This window comes from Mustela nivalis (genome assembly GCF_964662115.1).
Source record: "Mustela nivalis genome assembly, chromosome: 4".
In the NCBI taxonomy this organism is placed as follows: domain Eukaryota; kingdom Metazoa; phylum Chordata; class Mammalia; order Carnivora; family Mustelidae; genus Mustela; species Mustela nivalis.
The window spans coordinates 91413117-91427040 of NC_139023.1; the positions used below are offsets into that span (position 1 = coordinate 91413117).

At 36.0% G+C, this 13924-nt stretch overlaps 1 protein-coding gene and 1 long non-coding RNA gene across 2 annotated transcripts in view; one reads left to right on the top strand and one right to left on the bottom strand.

Moving 5' to 3' along the window:
• Positions 1–208: 208 nt before the first annotated feature.
• Positions 209–13924, bottom strand: part of LOC309862956 — a 58162-nt gene continuing 44446 nt past the window's right edge. The window contains exons 4-5 of the long non-coding RNA XR_014310814.1: positions 10376–10486; positions 209–2237 (exon numbers count right to left, since the gene is read on the bottom strand). This is a non-coding gene — a long non-coding RNA (uncharacterized lncRNA). The remainder of the gene's footprint in view (positions 2238–10375; positions 10487–13924) is intronic.
• Positions 13598–13918, top strand: LOC309862954 (uncharacterized protein; the record flags this gene model as incomplete). The annotated part of the gene is made up of 1 exon (XM_082727419.1): positions 13598–13918. The coding sequence occupies one exon, from the start codon at positions 13598–13600 to the stop codon at positions 13916–13918; it is 321 nt and encodes a 106-aa protein (XP_082583545.1).

Genomic DNA, 13924 nt, shown 5'->3' on the forward strand with positions numbered 1-13924 from the left:
TGAGCCACCCAGGTGCCCCCAAACTTCACTTTTGTATTCAGTCTACCCAAACTGTTTTTTTCATACCCTCTGTTTTAACCAGAAACTTAGAATACTCCATGTCACTATAATGCCATGAGAATTGCTTTGATCGAACAGAACTAGGCAAAAATGAAATGATGTGTGATGTCAATGGCCATGTTAGCGACAAAGGTTTTAAACAAATTGATAAAGATCAACATAAGTTTAATTTTCCACCATAGTTTGTAGACATCAAATAATCCATATATAACAAACTTGAACAGATTTTAACATATTCAAATCATTTCTTTTCATGATAAAAGAAAGCTATGGCAATCTCCTCCAAGACCAAAATTTGTACAGCATCCCTTGTATTGCATTCTATTCACCAAAGCAAATTGCAAAGCAAGTCTAGAGTAAAGGGATTAAATCAACACTGCCCTTTGAGGAGAGGAGCTGCATATATCTGTGGCTGTTTTTTAATAAACCCAACCCACTGATGATGGCATCAGTATAAATATACAGATGTCACTATCCAGGGCTTTATTTTCTGAGGCAAAGCTGTTAAATTCTTACTAGTTTCTCCATACTTTGACCTATTATCTAATCTACATTGTATTATCATATGTCTAATCTCTCTATATTGAGGATCATTATTGGATTATTTTCTTCCCTTTGTCATTAAGACAACTAAATACCAAAATGTAGCAACTTAAGATATAAATGACATTTTTACAGTGCAGAAACTTCCATTTGTTGTTTCCTCAGTTACCTCTGGGAAATGTGTAAAACGATCTAGTATAAAATATTTTAAACATGCAGTAGCTTGTTTTAGTGAAAGAAGCTAGACACAAAAAGTCATATGTTGAATGATTCCACTTATATGAAATGTTCAGAATAAAGAATTCTATAAAAATAAAAATAGTTAAAATAAAGATGCATGCATAATTTTTTAAAATAAACTAAAAATAAAAAGTAGGTGGATAAATATAGGTAGTTAGCGGGGGCTGCTGAGAAGGGGGAATGATGAGAGACTGCCGTGAGTATGAATTGTTTTAGGACAGGGATGAAAGATTCGTTGGTGATGATGTTTGCACATCTCTGAATATACTTACTTTGTGAACATACTTATGTGACTACCAGGGTGAATTTTATATTAGGTGAATTATATATCAATTAAAAACTATAAATTGGATTCTTGAATGATCAACTTTACAATATCTTTTAAAGGACCATTGTTGGACTTTGTAGTTAAAAAGGACATTTTACTTTTTTAAGTGATTCAGAGAGTTGAGTGATGTGTCAGATCAGTAGTTAGAGTAGTATCTGTGATTATATGTCCATATAATGAATATGTAATCTGCTAGATAATGTTATTAATTAGGGTCATAAAATCACTGAATAAGACACTTCGAATAATAGGAAGAGTCATAAAGAGAAGTTAGGAATTTGTTGCTTTTCAATAATTTTTAGACTTACTAAAAGTAAAAAAATAAATGTTAATGTATTTATCTGAATTATAATTTTAATTGACCTTTTCTTAGGGTTGATTGCAAAAAAAATCTGTTTATCATAGATTTATGCTTATTTATAGCAACTATGCTGGGACAGCATAGAAAATCACATGATGATACATGTACGTGTACTAAAGACTTTGTGCCAGGCACTATTCAATGCAAAGGGGATACCAAGATTAATAAAACTATGACTTGATACAGTTGTTGCTTTGATGGAGTATAGAGTCTGTCAATAATCTATTCCAACAATTATTTCTAGACATTGATGATACATCGTCAGCCATAAATGAGGTTTACTTAGGAAAACAGCAAATGTTTTGTGGAAATGGATGATTTACAATATAAATTAGAGTTCACATATATATAGGATGTACTGTGGAAAGGAAGATCTGAGTAATTTAAGGGATTTGGAGGATCAGAGGAATTCATGAGCCATGATAAGCTGAGGCATTTGTGGAAGCTGGTTGGTGTTTGCAGGAAAATTCCAGATGCTTTCCATGTCTGACTGTCAAAGTGGATCAGAAAGGGAGAATTCAGGGACAAGTGTATAGAAGCTGCCACCACTAAGAAAATTACAGTGGCGCATTTAGGAAAAGCCCACTGGTCAGTGGGGCCAGTAGTCTGGAAGAAGCGCTGGAACCTGGAGTCCGCTGGTAGGTCCACATTTGCTGTCACTCTGCCTGAGTGCTGTATTCTTCAGGGAGGAATGGCTTCTTCTCACTCACGTTCCATTTAGTAGTTAAAAATGAGAAAGAAGTGGACAGAAATGTTTATTTCTATAAATGAATGTTGAGTAAATAAAAAAATGTGTAATAATATATACTATAATGCTATATGTAACACTTTAAAGATCAAAAATATTATTCATTGATTACAGTAGAAAGGGTTTATTTATTTATTTATATTTCATTTATTTATTTGCGAGTGAGCAGAGCAAGAGAGGGAGAGAATATGAGCTGGGAGGAGGGACAGAGTGAGACGGAGAAGCAGACTTCCACTTAGCAGGGGGCCTGACTCAGGGCTCAATCCCAGGACCTTACAATCTTGGAATCTTCGAATCATAACCTAAGCCAAAGGCAAACACTTAACTAACTGAACTACCCAGGTGCCCCTAGAAAGGGTTTAAACAGAGTTCATAATGTCATAGCTCCTTAATAGAAAAAGATCACAAATATATAAGAATGTTAAAAAATTAATTTGTGCATTAGGAGTATAAATATTCTTCATATTATATTTTCTACCCTTATTTGTGTGTTCAAAATATTTTATAAACATTTAAAAAATACTTCAAATGGAAAAACTTTATACATACATTGGTTTTGACTACTGGTTATTCTAATGGAAAGTATGAAAGTAAACATTAAATAATATGGGAATTATACATTTATATTATAGGTTATTTCTCCAACAAGAGTGTGTTTTTAAAAGTTATATCACAGAGAAATGCTTATTTTATAATATTACAGTTGAGCAGAATTCGAAAGATTCAAATTCCATTTTTAAAAACATATGTGTGTGTATATATATACATATACACACACATATATACACATATTTTAACATGTACCAAAATGCTTGACAGAGGGACACCCAGGTGGCTCAGTCAGTTAAATGTCTGCCTTTGGTTCAGGTCATGATCTCAGCGTCCTGGGATCAAGCCCTGTATCAAGCTCTCTGCTCAGCAGGGAGCCTGCTTCTTTCTCTGATTGTGCGTGCCCTCTCTCTCTGACAAATAAATAAATAAAATCTTAAAAAAATTAAAATGCCTAGGAGAATGTAAATTTTAGCAGGGTAATTTTGATACATTGTGAAGAAACTTCAAAATTATGAAAACTCTTTGAAATGTAATGAGCTGCCATTAAAGGGATGATTTCCTTAACTTGGAAGTTACTCCAACAAAACTCATTTCTTAACAACAGGAGCTATGGAGAAGATTCAGACGTGAAGTGGAGGTTTTGACTGGAAGACCGTCTTTCTAATATTCTGACCAATCTATAACAGTGCTACTATAATGATACTGAGTCTGGCTTGTTCTGTTTTTGCCTGTTTAGGCAATTAATACAGTGCCAATCAATTTAATTTATTTATTCACATAGTTCATTATAAAGACAGTTGTAAATCTCATTCTCCTCAGACACACCACTTCTCAGTTTCTAAATCATTTACTCAACAACGTGTACTAAAGACTTTGTGCCAGGCACTATTCAATGCAAAGGGGATACCAAGATTAATAAAGCTATGATTTGATACAGTTGTTGCCTTTGATGGAGTATAGAGTCTGTCAATAATCTATTCCAACAATTATTTCTAGACATTCAAAAGCTTAAACATAAAGGGACATATCACTTTTGAATATGGAAAGAATTTCCCCACCTTACAGATAAGTATTCAAGAGATAATATTATGCAGACTTACTGCAGTGCTCACACAATTTCTGTGTTGTTTATTGCTATGGCATTGTGCACCTGTCATTTCCAATCATTCTCTCTCGTCTCTGACTCTATCTTAGTCACTGTTGAGTTGCAGTTTGGTCCCATGATTATTTGCTTTTCTAGAATTTTTTCTATATTTTCTTAAAGTTAAGGCATTTTAGCATGTAAGATATTCAAGGCTTTGACTGTAAATATGCTCATAATACACATTATTCATGAATTAAAATTACTTGAAACATATTCAATTCATGTAAGAATATGGTACCTCAAGGCAAACCAGATTCATACAGTCCATAAATCATAAACTTTTTCTTAAATCGTATAAGTAAATAAAAACTAAGAAACTCACATCCAACTACATGTCCCTGCTGTCGTCAATAGTTAAAAACTACCAGATGTGCTTTGCAGGGGCAAATTGGGGCTGGTGGGAAGCTGAAGTTGGCACCAGTGTGAGCTATGTGCTCAGAAGGGCCCAAACGGGGGCCGTATCTGGAGTGGGCAGTCAGCAGGAGTAGCCCGAGCAGCTGCCGCAGTCACACTGCGCATGTTCTCCCTGCACTCCGCCCCAGCCATCTGGATCCCAGAGGCCAAGGGAAATCAGCCTCCTCCCCCTCTGATCCCCTTCCAGCTTTGTCTTTATGTTCACACAACACAGAGGATGCCACAAAGGAAGACCCAACTCTGCCCATAATTTGGCGTGGGCTCCTCCTGATGGTGCAGGAGCAAGTGTGTCCTTCCTTTCTCCCCAGTAACCCTAAAGTCGTTTAACCCCAAATAACCTCAAACTCTGATACCCATCACCTGTCCTCTCCCAGGTGAAGTCCTTTTCATAGAGTTAGTGGCGGGCTGACTGGTATTAGGGTAACAAGATGCTCTATCCTGAGTGAGACTGCCCAAGCTGGGTTCCTGCTCTGCTACTTCTCTTTCACTCTGGCAGTTTGTGATACCCCAGGAGCTTCCGTTTGGTTTCCTCATCTTTAACGTGGAGGAAATGGTACCTAAGTTAAAGAATTCTTATGGGAATTAAATGAGGTCTACTGTATGTAAAGAACTGAGCAGAGCAGGAGGCCAGAGTAATCTCTAGATAAATGATGCCTCCCATTCCCTTCTATCTATATATAGCAAATGTACCAAAGCTTCCCTGAAGCTCAGCTGGGGATAGTTATGCTAGATCACTAACTGCTTGCACATTCATTGGAGAGAATAAGCACATGAAACTAGGAAATCTAAATCTTGAGGAAATATGTCTGAGAAGTTTTTGTGGAGAGATCAGATGCAATGAATTTTGCCATATTGGTTGGTGACAGGAATCAATTTTATATCATGACTTAATGAACTCTCAAAACTTCAGAATATATAAATTTATATATATATATGTATATATATATATATATATATATATATTTTTTTTTTTTTTTTTTACCAATCAAGCTCATTAATAACCCCTTTTTTTGCTTACAAGTATTGGGTCATTTCCATGAGAAAGCTTTTTCTAAATGAGTTTTTTTTTTTTAACCTCATATAATAGAGATTTTAGAGGGGGGAATTCAATAACAGTCCATGAACATTAAGCAGAAGAATGAGAGTTGACAATAATAAGACTCTTACCGAATGAAAAAGTCCTCATCAAGTGGAAAAACAGTATACCAGTCCATTTAAAATTTCCTACTATTGTTTGAGCAATTATAATTTTTAGATATTCCTAAAAATTGTTATTCACATTAAAACAAGTAGGAAGAAATGTTTTATTACCAGACTTAGCATATCTAAGTTAATCATATAAATTAACCATATATAAAGAAATATTAGTCTCTATTAGCATATATTTTGAAGCATAGTTTAAAGGATCACAATACAAATAGGATAGAAGTAAAAACAAACAAATAAAAACACAAAACTTCAAAGGATAGTCACCTCAGAAAAATTCTTCAATTACTCTAGTGTTTTATGACCCTTAGGTCAACATCATAAAATCTGAAGGAAAATCTGTAAAACCTTTAAGTAACTCTAAGAATCTTGTCTGTCTTTCTTTCTTTCTTTCTTTCTTTCTTTCTTTCTTTCTTTCTTTCTTTCTTATTTATTTGACAGAGAGAGCACAAGCAGAGGAGTGGCAGGCTGAAGGAGGAGGGAAAGCAGGCTCCCCCACTGAGCAGAGTACCACATTCCATGTCTCCATTTTTATTTTCTTCATATTACTCAATTTCACTTAATATATCTTTTTAAAAAATAGTTTATTTAATTATTTGAGAGAGAGAGTGTGTGCACAAGCGGGGTGGGGCTGGCACAGAGAGAGAGAGGAAAAAGCAGACTTCCTTCTGAGCAGAGAACCCATCTCAGGGCTCTATCCAGGACACTGGGATCATGACCTGAGTCACCCAGGTGCCCCTCTAAGAATCATTTCTTTCCTGCAGTAATAGAAAAAAAGTGGCATTTACAATGAATAATAAAGCAATGTGTTTACCTGCATGGGTGGTTGGTTTATTGAAGTTTGATTAACTCTGGTCAGAAAGTTTATAAAACAGTTAAGAAAATATGTAATTTTCCATTTATATTAACATCAAAATAAAATTTCAACAATAATGCTAAAATAATGATTTACTTTTCATGTCACTTTTAATTTTGAGTTCATTTTAAATACAAAAGCCTAGAGAGTGAAGGCATTTTGGAAACCCCCAGAAATAATTGGAGAGAGATTGGTTCTATCAGGAAAAAGTAGAGTTTTTGAAGAAGTTATCTAGCAAATGCCCACAGGTCAATTGGACATTCCTACCAAAAACATAGATATGATAATAGCAGCACTGTTTTCTAAATATAGAAAATCCTATAAGGTGGGTTTTCTATTATATTCCATGTCATATGCTTTAAATAACCAAATGAGTTAAAACAAATTAGGATCATGGGAATACTAAGATCACAGAAATATCCCCTATCAATTTAATTACTTCATAGGCAACACCTACATTTAAGTATTAATAAATGCTTATTAATACTTATGTCTTAAGTACTTAGGACAAATTTAAATATTTATTATTTTTAAGTATTAAGTATTAATGTGTATTTAAGACAAATTTAAGTATTTAAAAAGGGAAAAGAAAAGTCATGAAATACACTAGTTCAATTACAATGTTTACAAATTGCAGTGACATTTTGTACTTTTGTCTCTTCCACAAATAATTATTTCATGTCAAAGCCAAAGTGCCCCTTTAAACAATACTCAAACAGCCTTCCTATTGATCTTAGACTGAATTTCAAAGTCCTTACCGTGGTCTATAAGACATTAAATGGTGTGTCCCCTAATCCTTTTCCTTCGGTCATCCCTCTCACTCCACTCTTGTCATTCTGGCCTCTGTTGTTCACAGAACAATTGTTCTTCCATTCGTCTCAAAGCATTTGGACTTGCTATGTCATAGGACATTCTCCAGATACACTCATGGTTCTCTCCAATTTCATACAAATCTGCATGCAAATGCATCCTATTCAAAGAGATTTTCCCCTGCCTTCCTCCCACTCTGTCTAGAGCAGCCACGAACATTCTGCATTTGATTTCATTGTCTTATTTATCTTCTCTGCCTAGCAGTTTTTCACTAGCTATCTGCAAATTATATATATAATATTTTTGACCTCTAAATCTTCCAGTAAGGTCCATTAAGGTAAGTTCAAAGTTATTTTGTTAAATGAAGGTTGACAAAACCAATTACTACATATTGATTTAATTTTTATCATTCTATTTTAATGAGAGATCGCCCTTATTAATCTGTTTCAGGAGTTTATCCTTAGACAGAGCTTCACATTATTTTTGCTTTTTGGTAACTAATAAATACATTTGTAAAAATAAATTTTAGAATTTAGAAATGATAAGCATTGAGGTTTTTCCTTCTCTGTTCAATATTCAATCATATTCCAGAATGTGTCTTTTTTTTTTAAGCCTGTGTTTTCATGTCTTACCAGTTAATATAAATGACTTAAATATAATAACAATCTCTTTAATTGAATTACTCAAGATTGAATCAGTGAAAACTCAGGAGCCTTTGTAATTTCACGCCCAAGCTAAACTGTATTATGCTTTGCTTAATGTAGCTAAGAATTTGGTGATCTCGGTTAATTATGACTATTTATTATGCTAATTACAAACATTGATTTAAAGTGACTTGGGTGTGATTTTTTGAAGCAGTTATTTTCCAGTATATTGCTTCTTTAAATGTTATTAAATTCTAGCATCTGAATGTTTCATTTACTCGAGTTATTCAAATTTGCATGATTAAAAGTTTTGTAGTATAGAGCTATAAAAATATTTTTTCTTTGCAATATAGAAAGATATTAAAAGATGAGTCATTATTTATATTAGATATTTTATTTATTTCTTTCTTTGAGAGAGAAAGAGAGAGCACAGGAGGGGCAGAGGGAGAGAGAGAATCTTAAGCAGGTTCCATGCCCAGCATGGAGCCCTACCTGGGGCTTAATCTCAGTACCATGAGATCATGACCTGAACTGAAATCAAGAGTCGGACCCTTAACAGACTGAGAGCCATTAGCAATGTCTATACCATAAAGTTCCTAACGTACTTCATGTATTATCAAAGTTCACAATATCAGTTAATCTCCTTCAGAAAATTACATTTCAAAAAGACACATAAATAGTTGAAAAGATGCTTTTAGCTAAGCTATTTATGTAAGTGATAAGTTACAAAATACTGACATCAAAATGTTATATTGCATACCTAATGAAAAGGACTAATTATCATATTGATTTAAGATACAGTACCTAATTGTAGTGGGGCTTTCCACCTTTTAAAAAATGTTTCTCATAACAAAATCAATATAGGATTTTAAAAGACACTTTGTCCAATATGTGGCATTCTCAATGGTGCTCTCTGTAACGGTTACACCATTCCTCTCTTGGTTCTACTGAAGAGTTGTTTATGGACTGTTAATTCTTTGAAGTACCATAGTACAGTTGATGTTCTGTAATTAATAGTCTAATTGACAATTACACTGCAAAGACAAAAATAACATGAACAAATTAACATTATATATTTAGCTTCTAGGGTCTTTTATCTTTTAAAATATGCAAACTAACAAAAAATCAAGTTGAAATTTATGTTTTTGAAGGGCAGAAATATAAATATATACAGATATGTATAATCTACCACATCCCAGGGAGGAAGACTGGGTTCAGGTCAAAGATTTAGAAAATTTAGGGATAGATATCATAATTAATTTTGACCATTCAATGCAGTGTGCATCCCACTTGCCCACTTCTTGAATGGAAGTGATTATTGCATGTTTCCTATGCCTTTGGTGTATGGGAGTCAGAAATCTTTTTTCTTTAGTTCACATGTCTTCAGATCAAGAATAAATGCAACAAGGAAAGGAGCCCAAGGGTCGCCTGGGTGGCTCAGTTGTTTGAGCCGCTGCCTTTGGCTCGGGTCATGATCCCGGCGTCCTGGGATCGAGTCCCACATCGGGCTCCTTGCTCGGCGGGGAGCCTGCTTCCCCCTCTGTCTCTGCCTGCCATTCTGTCTGCCTGTGCTCGCTCTCTCTCCCTCTCTCTCTCTGACAAATAAATAAAATCTTAAAAAAAAAAGAAAGGAGCCCAAGGAACCCTTCAATGCCTGGATCTAATTTAACTTTCAAGTTCCTTCCTAACAAACTCAAGACTGTTGCTCTATTGAGGTGAAACTTTTGTTTGCATCTGGAAGAAACAGTGTATATTTCATGTGAAAGGAAACATTTGTTATCAAAGGAAGGAATGTGGCTACCTAAAAATTACCTACAAATACTGTAGTACCCTTCTTATGCAAAGGATGTCTCTGCTTCCTCCTCCTCCCCTTATACCTGCTCCATCTTGAGCTTGAAAGTTTTGTTCCCACTTTGACCAGAAAAGTGACAGGACATAACTTCCAATGCTAGGTCACAAAGGGTCATAAAATTCCTGTGTGTTTCACAAGAAAACTCATTCTTAGGACCTAAAGCCACTACTCTATGACACTACCAACTGGAGAGACCACATATAAGCATTCTGATAAATAGTTCCAGATGAACCCAGCCTTTGCCTCATAATTTTTATTAGATGCTAAACAATGTGAATTTCCCATTGTTGAGGACTGTATTTTTCTAGCAGACTATAAAGTTCCTTGCAGGGCACCTTGATCCTTTCAAGGATTCTTGAAAACTTTATGTGGACAAATGTGAATTAACTTTTTTCCTAGGGCAAGTTTAGCTTTACTTTTCTTCGGTCTCTAAAGTAGAGTTTCACGACTATCCCCAGAGAATTCTGATTTCTAACTGTTCCAAACTTGAATGTCCCCTAGTCCTGTAGGGATTCTTGGAAACATTTACATTTCCTCCATCGTTCTTTGATTGGCCTCAAGTATTTTAACCAGTGTCTAGAGAAGACTTTTGCAGTTTTCCGAACCATGTTAATCACCTTTTTCTGCAGTTGTAATGCCTAGCAAATAACAGTGGCTTCAGCATCTTCTAACTCCAGTCTCTCCTCAATTCAGCAAGGTTTCCAGCCTCTTCTTAGGGTTTCCCCTCCCTGTAAAAGCAAATCAGTGTGAGTTTTCTCCTTGGTGAGTCAGAAACTTCATCAGGTCTCACAAAGAAAACATTATTTTTCTCTTTTTCTTTTTAGTTTTATTTTTTTCATTTGTCAGAGAGAGAGAGAGAGAGAACAAGCACACATTCACAAGCAGGGGGAGCTGCAGGCTCCCAACAGAGCAAGGAGGCTGATGTGGGACAGGTTCCCAGGACACTGAAATCATGACCTGAGCTGAAGGCAGACACTTAACCAATTGAACCACACAGGGGTCCCACAAAGAAAACTTTTGTTTGCAAAAAATAAGGAGATCAAGAGAATAACTTCCAAAGCTGTGACTCCCTGAACTAAGGTGGATGGCTTCCTTTTGTTTAGGATAAGGAGGAATAGTTATATAGGGAATCCTTGTTCTTTGATGTCTAGGTGGGCTTAAGTTCCCACATGCACCTTAAGGAAACATTCCATATGCATATATTGTATGTTATGTAAATGAGGCTTGTGCTCCTCCATGGGTGGAGATTTTAGCATTACAATGAGGTAAAGGTAGTTGTTGACCATTCTGGAAGTTACTCCATGGATCCTGTGCATCTACACAAATGGGGGATGACAATAAACTGGTCTGGGTGGTCTGGGCAGACTGGAGGTCTTGTCAGGGCAGTCGCTATCACTCAGGGGATGGTTTCAGTTTCCATTTGCCTAATTTAAGAGATAGGTGGAAAGAAGAGCTTAAGGAAAAATGTGGGACAAACATTGGAGACTATATGAAGGTGGGCAGTAAAAGTCTGATCTTGAGGTCTAGCTGGTGACCCTTGCACAGTGGACTGGGAAATACTTCCAGGCAGATATTCAAGGCAATTGTGGGGCTCACCTCACTTCTCTCCTTTCTGTCAGAGATGATAGTCTTATGTTCTCAAATATATGAAAACAAGTTATTTCATATAATTAGTCCAGTTTGCCAATTATTTACAGTAGGAGTGTAAGTTCATTCAGTTATTCTCTCATGACTGAAAGTAGAAGTCTCCATTTGAATTTAATAATTATCTACCATAGGCACAGAGGTCTGTGTAAAGGAGGAATACCCACCCCGTAAATACATGGAATTATATAACCAATAGACAGATACCAAAATTTTTGAAAATATTGTTATACATGCTTTATTCTCTGTCAAAGAAAAGTGCCAATAAAACTACTGGAAACAAACATCATATTACCCTTATAGATTTCAATAATTTTAGAAGTCTGACATATTTATATTTTTATAAAGATATTAATGTGAAATCTAAAACTCAAGCCCTGCCCTTGGACTACATTTAACGTAAAGCTTAAATTGAAAATTTAAACTGCAGAATATCATTTGGTATTACAAACTCAAAGAAAGGAAAGATGTATGGTTAAAGAAGTTTCTCTACTTAAAAACCAAGGGAAGAGCTAGAGGGGAAGAATTTGTAAAGTTAAGAGACAATTTTAGGCTAACTCATAATTGTCTTTTTCCCTTTCAATAATAAAATAACATTTCACATCTATGCATAAGTATTAGTGCTCTTCACTTTGATATGGACCTTTCCTGAGGGCAACATCTATCACACTTGCATAGGTAGAGCTGGAAAGCCTGTCAAAAATAATGCCAAACAGAAATATAAACAGAAGTTCAGCTAACAGATTGTGCAAGTGTTTTTTTATATTTAGTTAGTATGCCACAAAGTGATCAAAGCCATTGTGTGTTCCTATAGAAAGACTGATAAATTCTCTATTTAAAATAATAAGTTACAAAAAGGTAGATGTGCATTTTCCTGAGTAAACTCTTGATAATTTCCACAAGACACTGCTCTTTACTTTCACCTTTTCCCCCTCCCCAACTACTTTTAACAGGTTTGATTTTTTTTTTTTTCATTTCTTGGTGTCCTAATTTTTGCACCTCTATTTGTAATTCTTCACTGATTTAGTTAACCCCAAATAGCATTCCTAATTGAGCTGTCAGAGCCAACAGCTGACTAACAGCCATGAAAACCAAATAGAGAAGTCTTACTATGGTAAAATATGTAGTACTTTCCCTAACTCAGGAACATTGTCTACAACAAATTCCATATGCAATTGTTTGACTGTTCTAGGAATTGCAGGCACACATTGATCAGATTATTTTGTTCAATATCTTAAAAGTAATTACACCATTTGGACTGCATCTTTTGTTAGTGCACAACATGCAGAGTAACAGTGATAAAAGGCAATTGGCCATTCTAAATTTAATGTGTGCTTTATTATTTAAACCATGTAGCACTTTTATTTTGAAATGTATATTCCAAACTTCAAACTTTAACTATCAGTAATGATTATGATCTCATGAGACCCAGAAGAAACAAGAAATTTGCTCCAGATCCAAAGAGACGGACTCACATGAAATTCGAATAGAGCAAGGTATTAGCATTTACAAAAGGAGCTGTTTTTCAATATATGTATTTTAGCAAATTTATATGCAACCATCATAAAATGAAACAAGAGGTTCTTATCTGCTAGAGTAAGGAAAATCAATTTTGGGCTTTATAGCCAAAATACCTTCCTATGAACTGATAAATAGTTCTCCCCATCTAACCACCACTCACCCTTTAAGGATATAATAAATGCAATTAATGCCACTGTTATTGTTATTGATAACACGGCAACTATTCTTTTTTTACAGTGTTTCATTGTTGCTGTAGGGAACTATTTCTACGTGTGAAGGATTTACAGTCAGGGGCGATACAGTACAACAGTGAAGAGCACATGCTCTGAATCCAGACTGGATTCAAATCTTGCTTTTGACATTTACTAGCTGTGTGATCTTGGGCATATCTTCCTTAACCTCTTGGTACCTCAGTTTCTCATCTGCAAAAAAAAAAAAAAAAGGTAAAAAGTAGGGTGGGGGGGGGAATATTACCACTCCGTATCTACCTCATTGGGTTTTCCAGAAAGGATGCATTTATAAATCTGAGCAAAGTGCTCCGAACAGCACCTGTAAACGCTAAGCACCGTGAGAGTTTGCTTCTAACATCATTATGGGGATGATGCTGTTTTTATAACCATTCTGATGAAGAGCAACCAGAGTTCTAGCCTGCCTTGTCAGGATTACTGACGAGGATGCCACTGAAAAAGAACTGGGGAGCATCCCGACGGGGCCAGCGGATTTCAAGAGGCGACGATCAACGTGCAAGATCCACGCTCGCAACCCCGGGCCTGGCGCCGGGCAGGGGCGCGGCACTCGATTTCCTTCCCTGCCTCCGCCGTCCCCCTGGCGCGCATGCTCAGTCCGGCTCGGCCCTTGCCTTTGATTTATTTTTTTTCTGGGCGGCCGCGGCGACCCGGGACTGGCTCGGGGATGGGAAGCGAAGCCCCCGGAGCTGCGGCCGCGGCGGCGCTGTGAGGAGCAGCCAGGGGGAGGCAGCTGCGGCTCGTCGGTGAGTATCT